The sequence below is a fragment of the Mytilus galloprovincialis genome, chromosome 3 (assembly GCF_965363235.1).
Source record: "Mytilus galloprovincialis chromosome 3, xbMytGall1.hap1.1, whole genome shotgun sequence".
NCBI lineage: Eukaryota > Metazoa > Mollusca > Bivalvia > Mytilida > Mytilidae > Mytilus > Mytilus galloprovincialis.
Window position 1 is genome coordinate 103,889,756 of NC_134840.1, and position 15,527 is coordinate 103,905,282.

The following is a 15,527-nucleotide window of genomic DNA, read 5'->3' on the forward strand; positions in this document are numbered from 1 at the left end:
TTGGACTTTAACTTCATCAAAAACTACCTTGACCAAAAACTTTAACCTGAAACTCGCACTTTCATTTTCTATGTTCAGTGGACCGTGAAATAGGGGTCAAAAGTTTAATTTGTCTTTAAAATTAGAAAGATCATATCATAAGGAACATATGTACTAAGTTTCAAGTTGATTGGACTTCAGCTTCATCAAAAACTACCTTGACCAAAAACTTAAACCTAAAACTCGCACTTTCATTTTCTATGTTCAGTGGACCGTGAAATAGGGGTCAAAAGTTTAATTTGTCTTTAAAATTAGAAAGATCATATCATAAGGAACATATGTACTAAGTTTCAAGTTGATTGGACTTCAGCTTCATCAAAAACTACCTTGACCAAAAACTTAAACCTAAAACTCGCACTTTCATTTTCTATGTTCAGTGGACCGTGAAATAGGGGTCAAAAGTTTAATTTGTCTTTAAAATTAGAAAGATCATATCATAAGGAACATATGTACTAAGTTTCAAGTTGATTGGACTTCAGCTTCATCAAAAACTACCTTGACCAAAAACTTTAACCTGAAGCGGGACAGACGGACGGACAGACGGACGAACGAACGGACGCACAGACCAGAAAACATAATGCCCCTCTACTATCGTAGGTGGGGCATAAAAATATTCAATTTTTGCGGCCATATAAAAAGTAGGTAACGGTCATCACCATGTGCTGTTATATATGTGTTTTGGCATTACCCACTTTTTTTCCATTACTTTTTCCCACTGATTCACATAATTTATATGGCTTTGTAAACTAAATCTCCAAGGGGGCTTTCATGTTTAGAGACTTCTGAGAGTTGTAGTTATTACCTGATATTAAAATCTCTTCAAACCACACTTGAAGTTGGCATAAAGGAAATTTTGAACGACTACAAATTTACAGTAAGAAGACACAAAGAACACGTCCTCGTTCCTTTTGCCAGGACTTAAGTATATTGATACTTGTTTTTCCGAGATACCATCAGAATCTGGAATGTACTGTCATACACTTAGTAAGCTGTACAACCCTTGAAGGTGTGCAAGTTGTCCAGCTACAATAAATGTCAAACCTTGTTTTAATAATATTTTAAAGAAGCAGTTTCACTGTAGATAATTCGCAACTACCCGTACATTTGTTATTCTCACATCAAACATGTAAAACATCAGAGACCTGTACTATAAAGGAAGAAGAAGAAGATTCTTTTATATTTTATATCAAGAACTGTAATGTACAATCACAATTGACTAACAGCCAATATTCAGTATAAACAATTTGTTGACTAAAAAAATCTCTATACAGACATTCTTTTAAAAACTGTGTTTGCACAACTTTAACAATACCATTCAAAGAAACATTAAATGTCCTTAGTTTTAGGAAAATTGTTAACAATCTAGTTGATGGTTTATGATTATACACAAACTTAAGGAGTATAAAATGTCCAATTGTCGTAAAATTAATTATATTTTTACATTTACAGTTGGTATAAAATATTATTTTTTCTTTAAAAAATATATCATGTTTTCACGTGAATAAAATGAATATTCCAGTTTTCCACTTAAATAAAGATGTTTTTATTATTCCTGCACATATAATTCATAAATTCATTTAACATTCAATAAACTGTTTTGATTTCATTACATGAAATAACATCACATTTTTAACCTCTCCACCAAAGAAAATATTCATTCAAAATCCAAAGAAAATGTTAACTTTCTTCAATTCCTGTTTGAGTGCTTGTTTCATTACGCTACTTCATATCAAATGAATATATCTGTTCATCTGCCAGTTATTCGTACCATTGCTAAATTCTGATTTTGACCTTGCTGTGATGATTGTGTCTGTGACTTCGATGAACGTGGCGTACTTGTGCCACGAGGTACGTTTGATGAAGCACCACGTTGATTAATCATTTGCTGCTGTTGTTGATATCCCTGTTGACCTCCTGCAGTGTTGTACGGACTTGGAACTGATGATGTGGGAGGATATTGACCTGGGTACTGTTGTTGCCCCTGCTGGTACTGCTGATAGTTGGCACCTTGTGGATAAACCTGCTGTTGACCAGGAACCTGTTGTGTTGTAGGATATGCTTGTTGTGGATATCCAGGATATTGGCCCTGGGCAGAATACTGTTGTTGAGCTGCCTGTGCATAATTTGCCTGTTGGTAGCCAGGAGGATATTGAGAGTAGTGGGCCATGCCCTGAGGTGTTTGTTGCCCTGGTGGATAATTCTCAGCAGAGCTTCCACCACCCCCACCCCCACCACTCATTAAATTCTGTATTGATTTACTACCCTCTCCTGACAAGAATGATGAACTGTACATGCTACGTGACATATAAGGATTATAGGATGAGAACTCTGTAGTTTGTGCAGCACCTACTGTCTGTATAGTTTGTATATTTGTGTCATCTGAGGAATGTGATTTAGATGCAGCGTTTACCATGGCAGTTTGTCTGAGATCAGAACTAGAATTAGATTCTTTTACTTTTGGTGTTGTTGTTCGACTATCTACTCTTGCTAATTTACTATCTGGTGCGCCATCTGCTGGAGTGGTCTGTAATTACAAAATTAAAAATACATTTATTTCGTTTTATAAATAGTGGAGATTCCGAGAAGGAAACTAATATTTCAATTATGCCTGAACCCCAGCTTAATTTTCAGTTAAAATCAGTTTATCAGTAGAAGTCAGTTTAACACATAATATACTATATAAAAGTCTGTAAAATTCAGTAAAATTCAGTTTTGTTACTTAAAAAAAAATCCTGTTTATACTTTTCTTCTACTCAAAAGTAGGTTTCCCAACATGAATAAAAGGAAATGAGAGGTACATGTAAATGTAAATGAGACAGAAACATAACCACCACCAAAGAACATCTAGACTTTAACACTGCCACATACTGAATGTTCCCAAGTGAAAAGCATTGTTTTTTGTTGCTGTATATAGTATTTGTGTTTTGTTCATTATTTTGTGAATAAATCATGCGGTTAGTTTTCTTGTTTGAATGGTATTACATTTGACATTTCAGGGCCTTTTACAGCTGACTATACAGTATAGGTTTTGCTCATTGTTGAAAGCTGTACAGTGATCTGTAGTTGTAAACTTTTATGTCATTATATCTTTAGTTGAGAGTTGTCTCATTGACATTGGCAATCATACCACATATTCTTATTTTTATATTTAACCATAGACAGGTGCACATACAATGTGTCTGTCATTTTTATACGCCCGCTAAAATTTTGACAGGACGTATTATGTTATACAAATGTCCTCTGTCCGTCTGTTTGTCCGGTGTAAACATGTCGCACCATAACTTGAGAACGACTTATTCAAATTTCATGAAACTTATTAAAGTTGTTTCCTATGATGGTCAAATGATCTGTATACTTTTTGGTGAAAATAAGATTAAAACTTTTTGAGTTACAGCACTTTATAACTAAAACAGGGGTGTGTTTTTTTCACATGTCGCACTGTATATCAAAAACGATTTTTGATTATTGCTTAAAACTTTACACACTTCTTTGTTATATTAATCTTAAGACCTGTATACTTTTTGGTGATGATTCAAAATTTTACTTTTGAATTATTGAGTATTTTGTAAAAAAGGGGGAAGGTTTTTTTACATGTCGCGCCATATCTCAAAAAGAGGGGAGGTAACTCTGAAATAGTGCATTTTCTGAAGAATCTACTTGGAATTTTTCTATTTTTTTTATTTTAGCTCGTAAAAAACGCAGGGTGACCCTATCTTTTCTTTTGATATTCTCAAAACATTTGCTAAAAGCTATCTTCTTGTATTTTATTTTACAATTCTATCATTTAGGTTAGCTTCTAATCACATAATGATGTTTTTTCCTGTATAATCCATACAAAATTTGTCATTTTGTCACAACCTGTAGCTTGAGAAAATGTGCTGTGACTTATCATTTTTATTATATTTTTGATCATATGGCAAAGTATGAACAAATTCTATCATTTTTAATTTAGACTCCCATACCACCTTAAATCAGGTTGGGTATGTATAATTTTCCACAGGGTCTGCATACCATACTTACACTACGTTTCTGTGGAGGTGGTGGTGGGGGTGTTTGTCTGTGTGATTTACTAGGTGTGACTGGAGGAGAATCTTCATGTTGCTGGGGATTTTTACTGTACAGATCTAACACCTTATGACATATATCTGAAAACAGAAGGTTAAGGTTTAATTAACATGGATAATATATATATATTTTCTAATTTTACAAATCTTTAAAATACAATTGATTTTTTTACCAAATTTTTTACCATAAATCTATTTTATTTTCAAGCAGAGTCATCTATATATACATTCATATAAGTTGGGTGGTTGTCTCTGTGGTGTATTCCTAATTTCCAATTTCATTTTTTAAGAATAAAAGAATGTGTGGGGTTTACATCAATCTGATGAGATTAATAACCAAAAGACATCAAGAGGACTCATGTATTTCATTACATGTACTTTTATTATGAGAGTATTCCAATAGCAATTAACCCTTTCCTCCATGGAATTTTTTTTTACATACTTGATTCGCATAGGATTTTTTCAGTGAAAAATAATCATCAGGTTTAAAGTATTAATGCATTGCGAAAACAAATTTTTCATCAATGAAATTCCAGTTAGATGTTCTCATGAATATCCTTTTTATATTAGATACATTTTTTTAAAGTCTGAAGAAGTTTTTTCCTAGTTAATACGTTTCAACTGAGGCACTGCACAGGCGTCGAAAGGCGTTATTATGGAGTAAAGGGGGTGGCATCAAAAGGCGTCATTATGGAGGAAAGGGTTAAACCAAAATTAAAATGATTCCATTTTTAAGACTCATAATGCTTAATTCTTCCAAGATTCCACAAATATTTATCTAGTTGATTTTGGTACAGTGAAAATACTTACTTTTCTGGACCTCTTCTATCATGTCTATAAATGATTTGTTTCTATAATTGTAAATCTAGCTATATCTTACCCTCCATTAATTCGACTGTGATATCTTCCACGATCCCTTCCCACCATTTTAATTTGCTTCCTGGTGGCTTGCCTTGCCAGTCAGATATCTCAAACTTTGCCAATCGTGTTGCCAGGTACATCAGTGATATCCCTATTACCTCTGGTTCCCATTGTAAACATAAGGTTGTGCATAAACTGAAATATATAATGTTTAATGTAAACACACAAGAGCGGGGAGCAATAAGGTTTGTATTAACCCAAAATTGGTACAAAATTAAAGTTACAATACATTACAATACATTACATGATCCTAATATAGCCTCAATTTAGGTACATGGTTTTCAGAAAATAAAATCAACAAAGTTTGACAAAGTTCATTTTGTAAAAAAAGGTATATTCTTGTCTTGTTCCAACCTTTGAATGCTCTGAATGGGTTTTATTCTCTATGACAATTATGTTGTCTCTTTTGTTGTAAACAATGTTTCAATAAATTAATTAGGATAAAAAAAATTCTGAACTCTTGTTTACAATTTACAAATGTGATAAATTATGGTGTCGTAACTTTGAAAATCTGGTCTTATTCATTAATATTTCTTAATTTTATGCATTTCTATATATTTTGTTCAAATATGAAGTAATCCTTAATGTGCTTACCCTTTAGTTAAGCGACTATAAATTCAAAGTATGGTGAATACTGTTGGATTATGTGATAATAGCTGTCTATAGAGACAAAAATAACATATCCCTTTAGGTTTTAACATCTTTTATTGTCCTAAAGAAATATATGTTTGGTAAATTTACCAACCTGTCATTTATAAACGTCCAAGCCATCTGTACAAGTTTCTGTGATTTCTCCTTTTCAACTGTAAAATAAAGTGATAATACAAATAAAACCAAGTAACAAAGTATAAATAGTTTCAGAAAAACAAGTGTGTGCATGTTCACAAGTGCTTACTTGAAAGCTTCAGAAATTTTCATTCACACCATTCATCTTATATCTTATGCACTTCTGAAATGTTTGCTTAAAGGTAATAACGTAGAAAATAAAACTTAAAATTCAATAATGTTTGAAAAGAATGCATGCTTTTCATATTCCGTCTCTGTTCTGAACTTCACTGCTGTCAAGTCAACGTATGGTATTAGAAAACAATTATTATTAAAAACGTTAGATTTTCTTATAAATGTATTTTTGCATCAATAAAAAGCATCATGTCGAGAATTTCAGACCGTTGATACACACTTCAAATGTAGTTACATGTATCTGTTTTCATATCAGCCTTTTTTTTATTACCTTTTGTTTCATAGCTAAAAAGATTTTAAAAAAATAAATTTTGGAAGTCTTGTGTAGAACAACTTACTTTTAACTTGTTTGGCAAACTTTAACAGGCAAGCATAAGGATGGTCAACTTGTAAATCAAATTTGATTGTCTGTAGAAGTATTCTTTCTAGTGTCATTATTTCTTCCTGAAATATAAAATATGAATATTGATAATAACTCCCAGCAATTATCATGATTATTCTGTTATATTTATAAAAGCAATGAAAACTATCCCAATGTTTTTTTTACATTTACAATATTGTTTGCAGGATTAGTCTTAATTTTAATTAACACAGTCTATTTAACTGTTTATAGTTATTGTGTCTACTTCGAAACAAATCATTAAAGGTTTTACTATAAAAATTGATTTCTGGCTTCTTTTTGTTTTAAACGTTTTCACAGAAAATGAAAAAAAAAATTAAACCAATCCTTTCTCCGCCAAAATTGTTAGAAATGGTAAGAGAACAATTGAGAAATTTTACGAAACATTGCAAATGGAAAAGTATAATGAGTCAACAACACCACCAACGAACAAACTAGATGCTCTGCAGGGTGCAGCTTTATACGACTGCAGAGGTTGAACCCTGAACAGTTGGGGCAAGTATGGACACAACATTCAAGCTGGATTCAGCTCTAAATTTGGATTGTGATTAAATAGTTGACACAGCATAGGTTTCTGACACAGAATGAATGTGGTCTATTCAACTTAAAATTTGTTTTTTGCCTTTGAGCAATTCACTATGATGTATTTAAATGAGTAGTTATTGTTGCAAACTCCATTAGTAATTTGAATTGAGATCAGCTTTGGAATAAGGGAAAGGGGGATGTGAAGAAAAAAAATTGGGGGGCAGCTGTTGAATATTAATCCTCTCAAAAAAATGTTTGAAGAAATTTTCTTTTTATTTATGAAATCTGAAATGAGAAAAATTGCCCCCCCCCCAATTTTTTTTTCTTCACATCCCCCTTTCCCTTATTCCAAAGCTGATCTCAATTCAAATTACTAATGGAGTTTGCAACAATAACTACTCATTTAAATACATCATAAACAAGAAGTAATTGTAACAGGATGCTGTTACGAAGTCTCCCAAACAAAGCTCCCATAACTCGCCATTCATATGTTCATTTGATTTGATTTTTTGTCCCATACAAGAATATATATGGCTTACGAGTAGGGATCTCCACCATTTACAAGTATTCAAATTGAATGGGGTGGGGCGACCCCCAGGAACTTCCCTTTAATTTCATTTCATTTGTTTTATTGTCCCCTACAAGAATATATATGGTTTAGGGGTAGGGATGTTGACCGTTCACAAGTTTTCAAACAAGAGGGGGTGGGGTGACCCCCTCCAGACTTCCCTTTTATTTCATTTCATTTGTTTTATTGTCCCCTACAAGAATATATATGGTTTAGGGGTAGGGATCTGGACCGCTTAAAAGATAATAGTACATTCTCAAATTGAACGGGCTGGGGGTGACCCCCAGGAACTTTCATTTAATTTCATGTGATTTATTGTATTGTCCCATACAAGAATATGTATGGTTTAGGGGTGGGGATGTTGACCGTTTACAAGTTTTCAAACAAGAGGGGGTGGGGTGACCCCCTAGGGACTTCCCTCTTATTTCATTTCATTTGTTTTATTGTCCCCTACAAGAATATATATGGTTTAGGGGTGGGGACGTTGACCGTTCACAAGTTTTCAAACAAGAGGGGGTGGGGTAACTCCTCCAGACTTCCCTTTTATTTCATTTCATTTGTTTTATTGTCCTCTACAAGAATATATATGGTTTAGGGGTGGGGATCTGGACCGCTTAAAACATAATAGTACATTCTCAAATTGAACGGGGTGGGGGTGACCCCAGGAACTTCCATTTAATTTCATGTGATTTGTTTTATTGTCCCATACAAGAATATATATGGTTTAGGGGTGGGGATGTTGACCGTTTACAAGTTTTAAACAAGAGGGGGTGGGGTGACCCCTATTGTGAAGGAAACAAAAGTTGTAAGCTGTATAATTGTATTGCAGTAGCCACATTCAGGTATAAAGTAACAACAACAAAAGAATGACGTTACAATGAAAGTTCCTTACCGACGTCCGCAGGACGTCACGTTAAAGTTCGTGGGTTTCTCAACATTCTCGGGGCCGCAGAAAGTGGCTCAAATATACTGAATAAATTAAATAAATTGTCCTAGAACTGAATGAAATTTTACAAATAAATGAAATGAAATATTTCTTTTAAAATTAATGTCTCATATAAATTAAAATAATTTAAATTCACTGTCACTTCACCTCAATATAATTGAAAAATGTCACTTTAAACACTTTCTGATTTTCTCTACGGCATCTGTCTTGGCTCTTCGCTGATATCTTTGCGTCTTGGTAATAATTGAATCGGATTCACAAATCTCCAAAGGATATAACTTTACAATTGGTCTGTTAAGTTTAGAGTTAGATGTTCGGACCGTCGCAGATCGCACAAGGTTATCGTTTCCATAGGTAAGTTCTTCAATAACACCAAGTTACCATGTCGTACGTGGAAAATTATCATCATATATCTGAACTACATCTCCTAGTTTTACACTTTGATTGTTATTTCCAGACACTCGGTGAAATTCTCGTAATGAAGTCAAATATTCATGTTTCCATCTTGTTAAAAATTGTTCAATAAGACGGAATCTCCTTTTTGCTTGATCATTCATAGTTTCATGATTGTTTGTTAAATCGGCACTATAACAGTCTGTTTCATCTGATTTAATTTGTCTTCCATACAATAGATGCGACGGGGTAAGCGGCTCTGGATCAGCAATGTTCGACGATATATAGGTAAGCGGTCTATTGTTAAGGTTAGCTTCAATTTCCACAACTAATGTCTGTAACACAGCTAAATCTATACATGCGCGTCCAAGAATCTTTTTAAGACAATTTTTAGTAAGTCCAACCAGTCTTTCCCAAAATCCGCCGTACCATGGGGCACGCTTTGGAATGAATTTCCATGTGGTTCCAAATTTGCTTAATTTGTCATGTAAAGATTTAGAGTCCGTTAACTTACGTATTTCCTCCGCGGCGGCAACAAATGTTGTAGCATTGTCGGATATCATAACTCTGGGTATCGATTTCCTGCCTATGAATCTACGAAAAGCTAGCATGAACGATTTTTCAGTCATATCTGGAACTATTTCAAGATGAATAGCTCGAGTATTGGCACATGTAAACAAACATATGTACATTTTACGAAATAGTCCATTGTCTCCTTTGATGTTAAGCGCACCACTGAAATCGACGCCTGATATAGTAAATGGTTCTTCGGACGATAATCTATCTTTTGGTAGAGGTGGAGGATCTGGTGCTTTGTATGCAACTCCTGTTACTTTTCGACAACTTACGCATTTTCGAATTACGCATCCAACTTCTTGTCGTGCTGAAGGTATCCAATATTTCTGCCTCAAATAAGTTACGGTAGCTCCTATGCCGGAATGTAAATTTTCAATGTGAATATCATATATAAGTAATTTTGTTAGTCTATGCTTTGTTGGTATTAAATACGGGAATTTTGCATTCTCTGGAAGTGGTGCGTTATTAATGCGTCCACCACATCGTATTAATCCGTCTTTGTCCAGATACAAACGTAATTGACGTATCAAACTATGTGTTGACTTTGAACATAAGCTTTCAAAAACATCACTGTATCTTTGGTGTTGCACAGCTTCAATTAACTTCATTGTTGCATTATGTATATCATTTGGTGTTAGATATGTTGTGGTCAGTCTACTAGTATTAGGAACTGTATTACAGCAGTTATTTAGAAATTTCTGTACGTAACCTAAGATACGCACAGTTTTGTTGAATGAATGGTATCTATCAACGTTGATTACGTTCAATACGTTGTTTTTTGTCCGTATAAAGTCATCTTGCGTTTCTGGAGTTTCATTGTCCCTACTAGTTGTGGTCATCACTTTATTGTCGATTTGAAATTCATTCGGCCATTGTTTCTCGTCTGTTAACCAGTCTGGACCATGCATCCATAGTTTGCTATTTTTCAATTGTTCATACGATAAGCCACGTGATAATAAATCAGCAGGGTTTTGTTCTGTAGGGCAATATTTCCAGCTATGTTCACATGTTAGCTCTTTGATTTCGATAACTCTGTTTGCTATAAAGGTTTTGAGTTGCTTCCTCGAAGATATCCAGTGTAAAATAATTTGACTGTCGCTCCATAGTACACACTTTTTAACGTTTCGTAAACTTGACATTATATGTGACGTTAACCGTCCTCCGACTAATGCTGCCATAAGTTCAAGTTGTGGTATAGTCAACTTTTTCAAAGGTGCCACTCTATTTTTAGCCATGACAAAGTTAGACTCTTCTCCTTTTACTAAGTACGCACAAGCGCCGTACGCTACTGCGCTTGCATCGGTGAATACATGTAAGGTAGATTCATCGGTAGTGTCCATATTTTCAAAATAACGTCTCGAAAATTCAATCTCTGTACATTTTTTCAAGTCTTGATCGATAGAATGCCACTGAGGTCTAATTTCATCAGGTATTTGTTCGTCCCACCCTAGTTTCTGTGTCCATAAATCTTGCAATAGTATCTTGCTACGCACTGTAACTGGGCTTAGAATTCCAAGTGGGTCGTAGATTTTTGACGATCTTCTTAGTATTTCTCGTTTCGTGATTTGATTATCTGGTAGCATAGACAATGGTTTGAATCCAAAACTAACACGGTCATCTTTGGTGTTCCATCGTAATCCTAAAACTTTAATACAGTTATCTCCATCGTTAACGTTTTGAGATGTAGCTAAATCGTTAAGTGCTGTACAATTCGATGCCCATGAGCGTAAGTTGAATCCACCTTTGGTCATCAGTGCTCTTGACTCTTCATAAAACTTCAATAGTTCAGTTGTGTGCGGCTTCCGTCTTCCGTGAGTACAAATATGTCAGCGGTTTTCAAATGGCGTACTGATTCGTTACCTCCTCCAAATCCAGAAATGGATATGGCTTCTGTTCCTTTTGGTTTTAATTCTAGTTGCTCCGCTAGACTATCTGTAATAAACGAGCGCTGAGCGCCTTCATCGAACAGTATGTTTGCGTCCATACTCACTTGCGTGTTCGAGTGTACCGTAGCTATCGCGGTCTTGAGAAGTACTTGTGAATATGTAGTACAATGCATTGCTGATGCGGTTTTGGCTATATCTTGCTGATCGGACGAAGCGGGTGTATTATCATTATTGTTATAATTCGGATTATTGTTGCTAGAAAACGAAGACTGACTCTTATTTAAACAAATACTGGTATGATGTTTTCGACCACATTGTTTACAAGTTCCTTTAGACTTACAATCTGTAACTCGGTGGTTGCCAAGACAATTAAAACAAGCTTTCTTTTGTTTAAGGATTTCTAGACGGGCTTTTTGGTCAACAATGTTCATACATGTATTAGGGCTATGAGACTCACCGCAATAAATACATGGTTTCCGCGTGTGGACGGCTAACTCACTTCTCTGTGGCTTTCTGTTATTGTTATTGTTGTATTTTTTGGTGTCAGTTTTAGCAAGGTATACTGTGCTATGCCATGTTTCATCTGATTCTAGATTAACTCTTTGTCCGGCTTCTAATATACTTATCTCATTAAATAAGTGTTGTCTGAGTTCATCAAGCGACCACTGTTTTAAACCATGTTCACGGGTAATATTCTCCTTAATTCTACTTGGTAATTTGTTGAGCATAATAGGTATAAGTAATGCACCATATGATTCCTGACTTTGACCTAGTGATTCTAGTCCTCTTATGAGCGTTTCTGACTTGTCATAAAATCTACAGCATGACTGTACTGTACTATCGGGTGCGGGTAGAGCTAACAAAGTCTGCATGTACGTGTGCGTGATTTTTTGAGTCTGTCCAAATCGCTGGTGTAATAAATCTATTGCTTTACTGTAGTTTAAATTTGTAAGTGTAAAACCCGAAACTGTAGTCAAAGCCTCGTTTTGAAGTAGTGTTTTCAAATAGTTGAATTTCTGGGCGTCTGTTAATGAGGGATTACTATGAATTGCTGTGTCGTAAGATTCCCTGTTCGTGGGTTTCTCAACAACCCCCTAGGGACTTCCCTTTAATTTCATTTCATTTGTTTTATTGTCCCCTACAAGAATATATATGGTTTAAGGGTGGGGATCTGGACCATTTACAAGATAATAGCACATTATGAAATGGAACAGGGTGGGGATGACCCCCGGGGACCTCCCTTTAATTGCATTTGATTTGTTTTATTGTCCCAATCAGGAATATATATGGTTTAGGGGTGGGGATCTGGATCGGTTACAAGATATAAGCATATTCTCAAATTGAAGGGGGTGGGGATGAACTCCCAGGGACTCCCCCTATATTTCATGTGATTTGTTTTATTGTCCTATAATCATTTCTGAAGACTGCATGTATCTATCACTTACAGTTTTCAAGTTATATTCATTTCAAAATTTTAGAAAATAAAATCCCATAGGGTTCTATAGTAAACCCCTCCCTTCTTTCTACCCCCCAAAATACCCCTTAATAGACACCAATGCACAAACGAAAGATTGATGGCTCACCTAGACATATTAGTCTACCATTTTATGAAATCCTAAGTCAATCTGACAAGCGGTTTTGAGAGAAACGCTGCAGACAAGTTCATTTTTTAAAGTGGCGGAAGAAGAAGAAGAAGAAGAATAATAAAAATAATAAGAACTGACCAAAAACAATAAGTCTCCAAACTTTGTTTGGGAGACTTAATAATAAAAATAATAAGAACTGACCAAAAACAATAAGTCTCCAAACTTTGTTTGGGAGACTTAATAAATCAAAAATTCAAAATTGATACTTTAAGCTGGAAGAATATGAGTAAAGGATCAAAATAAGCTAAAAATATTGATAGGTCATGGAGCTCCTTTTCGAGATATTTGACTTATAAAATAAGGCGGGAAAAGGCTGACTCTGTCTTTTACCTTATATTTGCATTGGTATTATTTGAGTCTCAAATTTAAAGAAAGAAAATCAAGAATCTGCCTTAATTTTGTCAAATGACCTTTTATTAGCTATAAAGTCTTATGATAAAAGATAAATAGGTGTTATGGGGCAATATATTTAACCTTGTCTTGTATGAAAAACACCAAGGAGTCCGAACATTTGACACTCATTCCAAAACCTCACCTAAGTACATCCTTAAGCAGCTAAATAAGTGTATATAGATTATGTGTTTTAAATTTAAATAATTTACAATCTCACCTTAGGGTCTTCTGAAAACACTGAAAATAATTGTGGAGACAGGATACTCTGTGTAATCTTAACAATGTCTTTACATTTCTTTGGTGTTTCCTCTACTTTACCAGCCAGAAATAAACAACCAGCAGCTGTTATCTGTAACAAAAATATAAAAAACTATAAGTCAGGATATTTTTTCGATGTTTGTAACTAGTAACAATAAAGATGATCTAGAGCAAGTCATCATTGCTTAAACTAGTGAAGAGATGTTTGTATTATGAAATTCACAAATAATTGCTAAGTAGTCTGACAATATCACATTCAATTTTGATAATATATTTTGACAAAAGCACAGTCTGCACTGTTAGCCACAAGTCTGATGCCCCAAACTATAGGCATATAGGGACCAATTCTAATATTTAGTTTTTTCAGATTATTAGATGAAAAAAGATTTTGGCATAGACTGAAAGCATAGAAGGTGGTGTCCAAAAAAAAAGAAAATCAAATACTTACATATCTGTGGAAATCTTTGAATGAATGGAAAAGATAAAATCTGTGAAAATATACTACACCAGTGGCACATGTATCATATCTCCTGAGGCTATGTTAAGGAAATAAGGATTTTTGTTTCCGATTTATACTGTATTCCTGTCAAGTAATGGTGTCATTTCAGTGTTATATTTAACATTGCCATAAAAGTGTGTGGTTTGGCTAGCCACAAAACCAGATTCAACTTACAATGTTTTCTTAAAAGAACCTGTACCATGTATCATAAAATTGAGAAAGGAAATGGGGAATGTGTCAAAGCGACAACAACCCGACCATAGAGCAGATATCCACCACATCAACCTAGAAAACAAAATGTTGTGTTTTGATTTTTTATAGTTCTAGTCTGCAGAAAATCTTACACTAATTTATTGCAAGATGCACTAGAACCTAGAACTACATGTACCAGTATGTTATAGAGACGAAAATTTTGTAGTCCTAATCACAAAGAAAACAAACAAACATAAAATTGTATGACTAAATTAAAATGTTTATATTTTATACAAGGATACAGTCCCATCTTTGTTCCTGCATCAATGATAAATCTTGCCCCTTCTCTTCTGTACCTGGCTTCTGTTGTTGGGTCAATCCCATCTCTGTGTGTTGGTGTGTTTCTTATCTCTTTCTTATCAAAGTACCAGCAAGGCATATCTATAATTATAATAATACAAGTTATGCTGAAATTAACTTTATATATCCTAATTAACATATAACTGCATCTTAATTTAGAAAAACGACATGAATGAATTGCTACTTAGTTTAATATCACATCTGATTTTGTCATATCAACAATGTACATGTATCATAATTTACATAAAGAAGAATTGAAAAAGAAAAAGAATAACTTTATTCTGTCCCTTTACCCAAAGGCTGACCTACGGACTTGGACTTAATACCAGTTTTTCCCTTAGCAACAAGATAAGTGTAACATGGTCTTAGGAGTTATTTAAGATCTGCTTCCCCTTCTGAAGCACATCAGATCACCCCCTGTTTTTAGATTTTAGTTTAGGCAGCTGGGCTTATGTTTCCGAGTCTTTGTTTTCCTATGTTGTGTTTTGTGAACTATAATTTGTCTGTTGGTCTTTTTATGTCACTTTGGTGTCAGTTTATTTTTGACCTATGACTTAGAATTCTTTTCCTCTGGTATATTTTCACACTAAAAAAATATTGTGTCTTTTTGGATAATTAGTTTTATGACTTGCTTACATCCAAAAATCTGTGTCGCTATTCGACCCAAATCTGTAAAAATCTGATAATGTACTTTACATACTGTTAGGTTTCAATGTATCATACCTGTTTGAAACGTAAATAATCTGTTTTTACTGAAATATATCTTGTTTCTAAAAAAATACCAAACGTAACGGCTTAGACTAGTCTTCGGAATGTCGTAAATATTTGTAATATTTCATGGCCCATATTTCATAGCAGTAATTTCAAATGATTTATAGATTTTGTTTTAATACTTTTTTTA

General features: G+C 34.2%; 1 protein-coding gene across 2 annotated transcripts; it reads right to left on the bottom strand.

Moving 5' to 3' along the window:
* Positions 1-1,207: 1,207 nt before the first annotated feature.
* Positions 1,208-15,431, bottom strand: LOC143069615 (uncharacterized). 2 transcript variants are annotated; one of them, XM_076244337.1, is made up of 9 exons: positions 15,350-15,431; positions 14,569-14,707; positions 14,024-14,105; positions 13,535-13,666; positions 6,323-6,428; positions 5,770-5,827; positions 4,984-5,159; positions 4,060-4,184; positions 1,208-2,563 (listed from the first exon to the last, which is right to left on the bottom strand). In XM_076244337.1, the coding sequence occupies exons 2-9, from the start codon at positions 14,703-14,705 to the stop codon at positions 1,787-1,789; spliced, it is 1,593 nt and encodes a 530-aa protein (XP_076100452.1). In that variant the 5' UTR covers positions 14,706-14,707; positions 15,350-15,431; the 3' UTR covers positions 1,208-1,786. The 2 variants fall into 2 exon arrangements, with proteins under 2 accessions (XP_076100452.1, XP_076100453.1); XM_076244338.1 differs by lacking the exon at positions 15,350-15,431 and adding an exon at positions 15,264-15,338.
* Positions 15,432-15,527: the final 96 nt, after the last annotated feature.

What these genes read in the sequence shown, in the direction of transcription:
- LOC143069615 (XM_076244337.1), bottom strand. Translation starts at nt 14,705, where the DNA reads ATGCCTTGCTGGTACTTTGATAAGAAAGAGATAAGAAACACACCAACA. An exon ending in GTTTGCCAAACAAGTTAAAA is followed by an intron (nt 5,828 to 6,322) that starts GTAAGTTGTTCT and finishes TTTATTTTACAG; the next exon opens with TTGAAAAGGAGAAATCACAG. An exon ending in CACCTCCACAGAAACGTAGT is followed by an intron (nt 2,564 to 4,059) that starts GTAAGTATGGTA and finishes TTGTAATTACAG; the next exon opens with ACCACTCCAGCAGATGGCGC.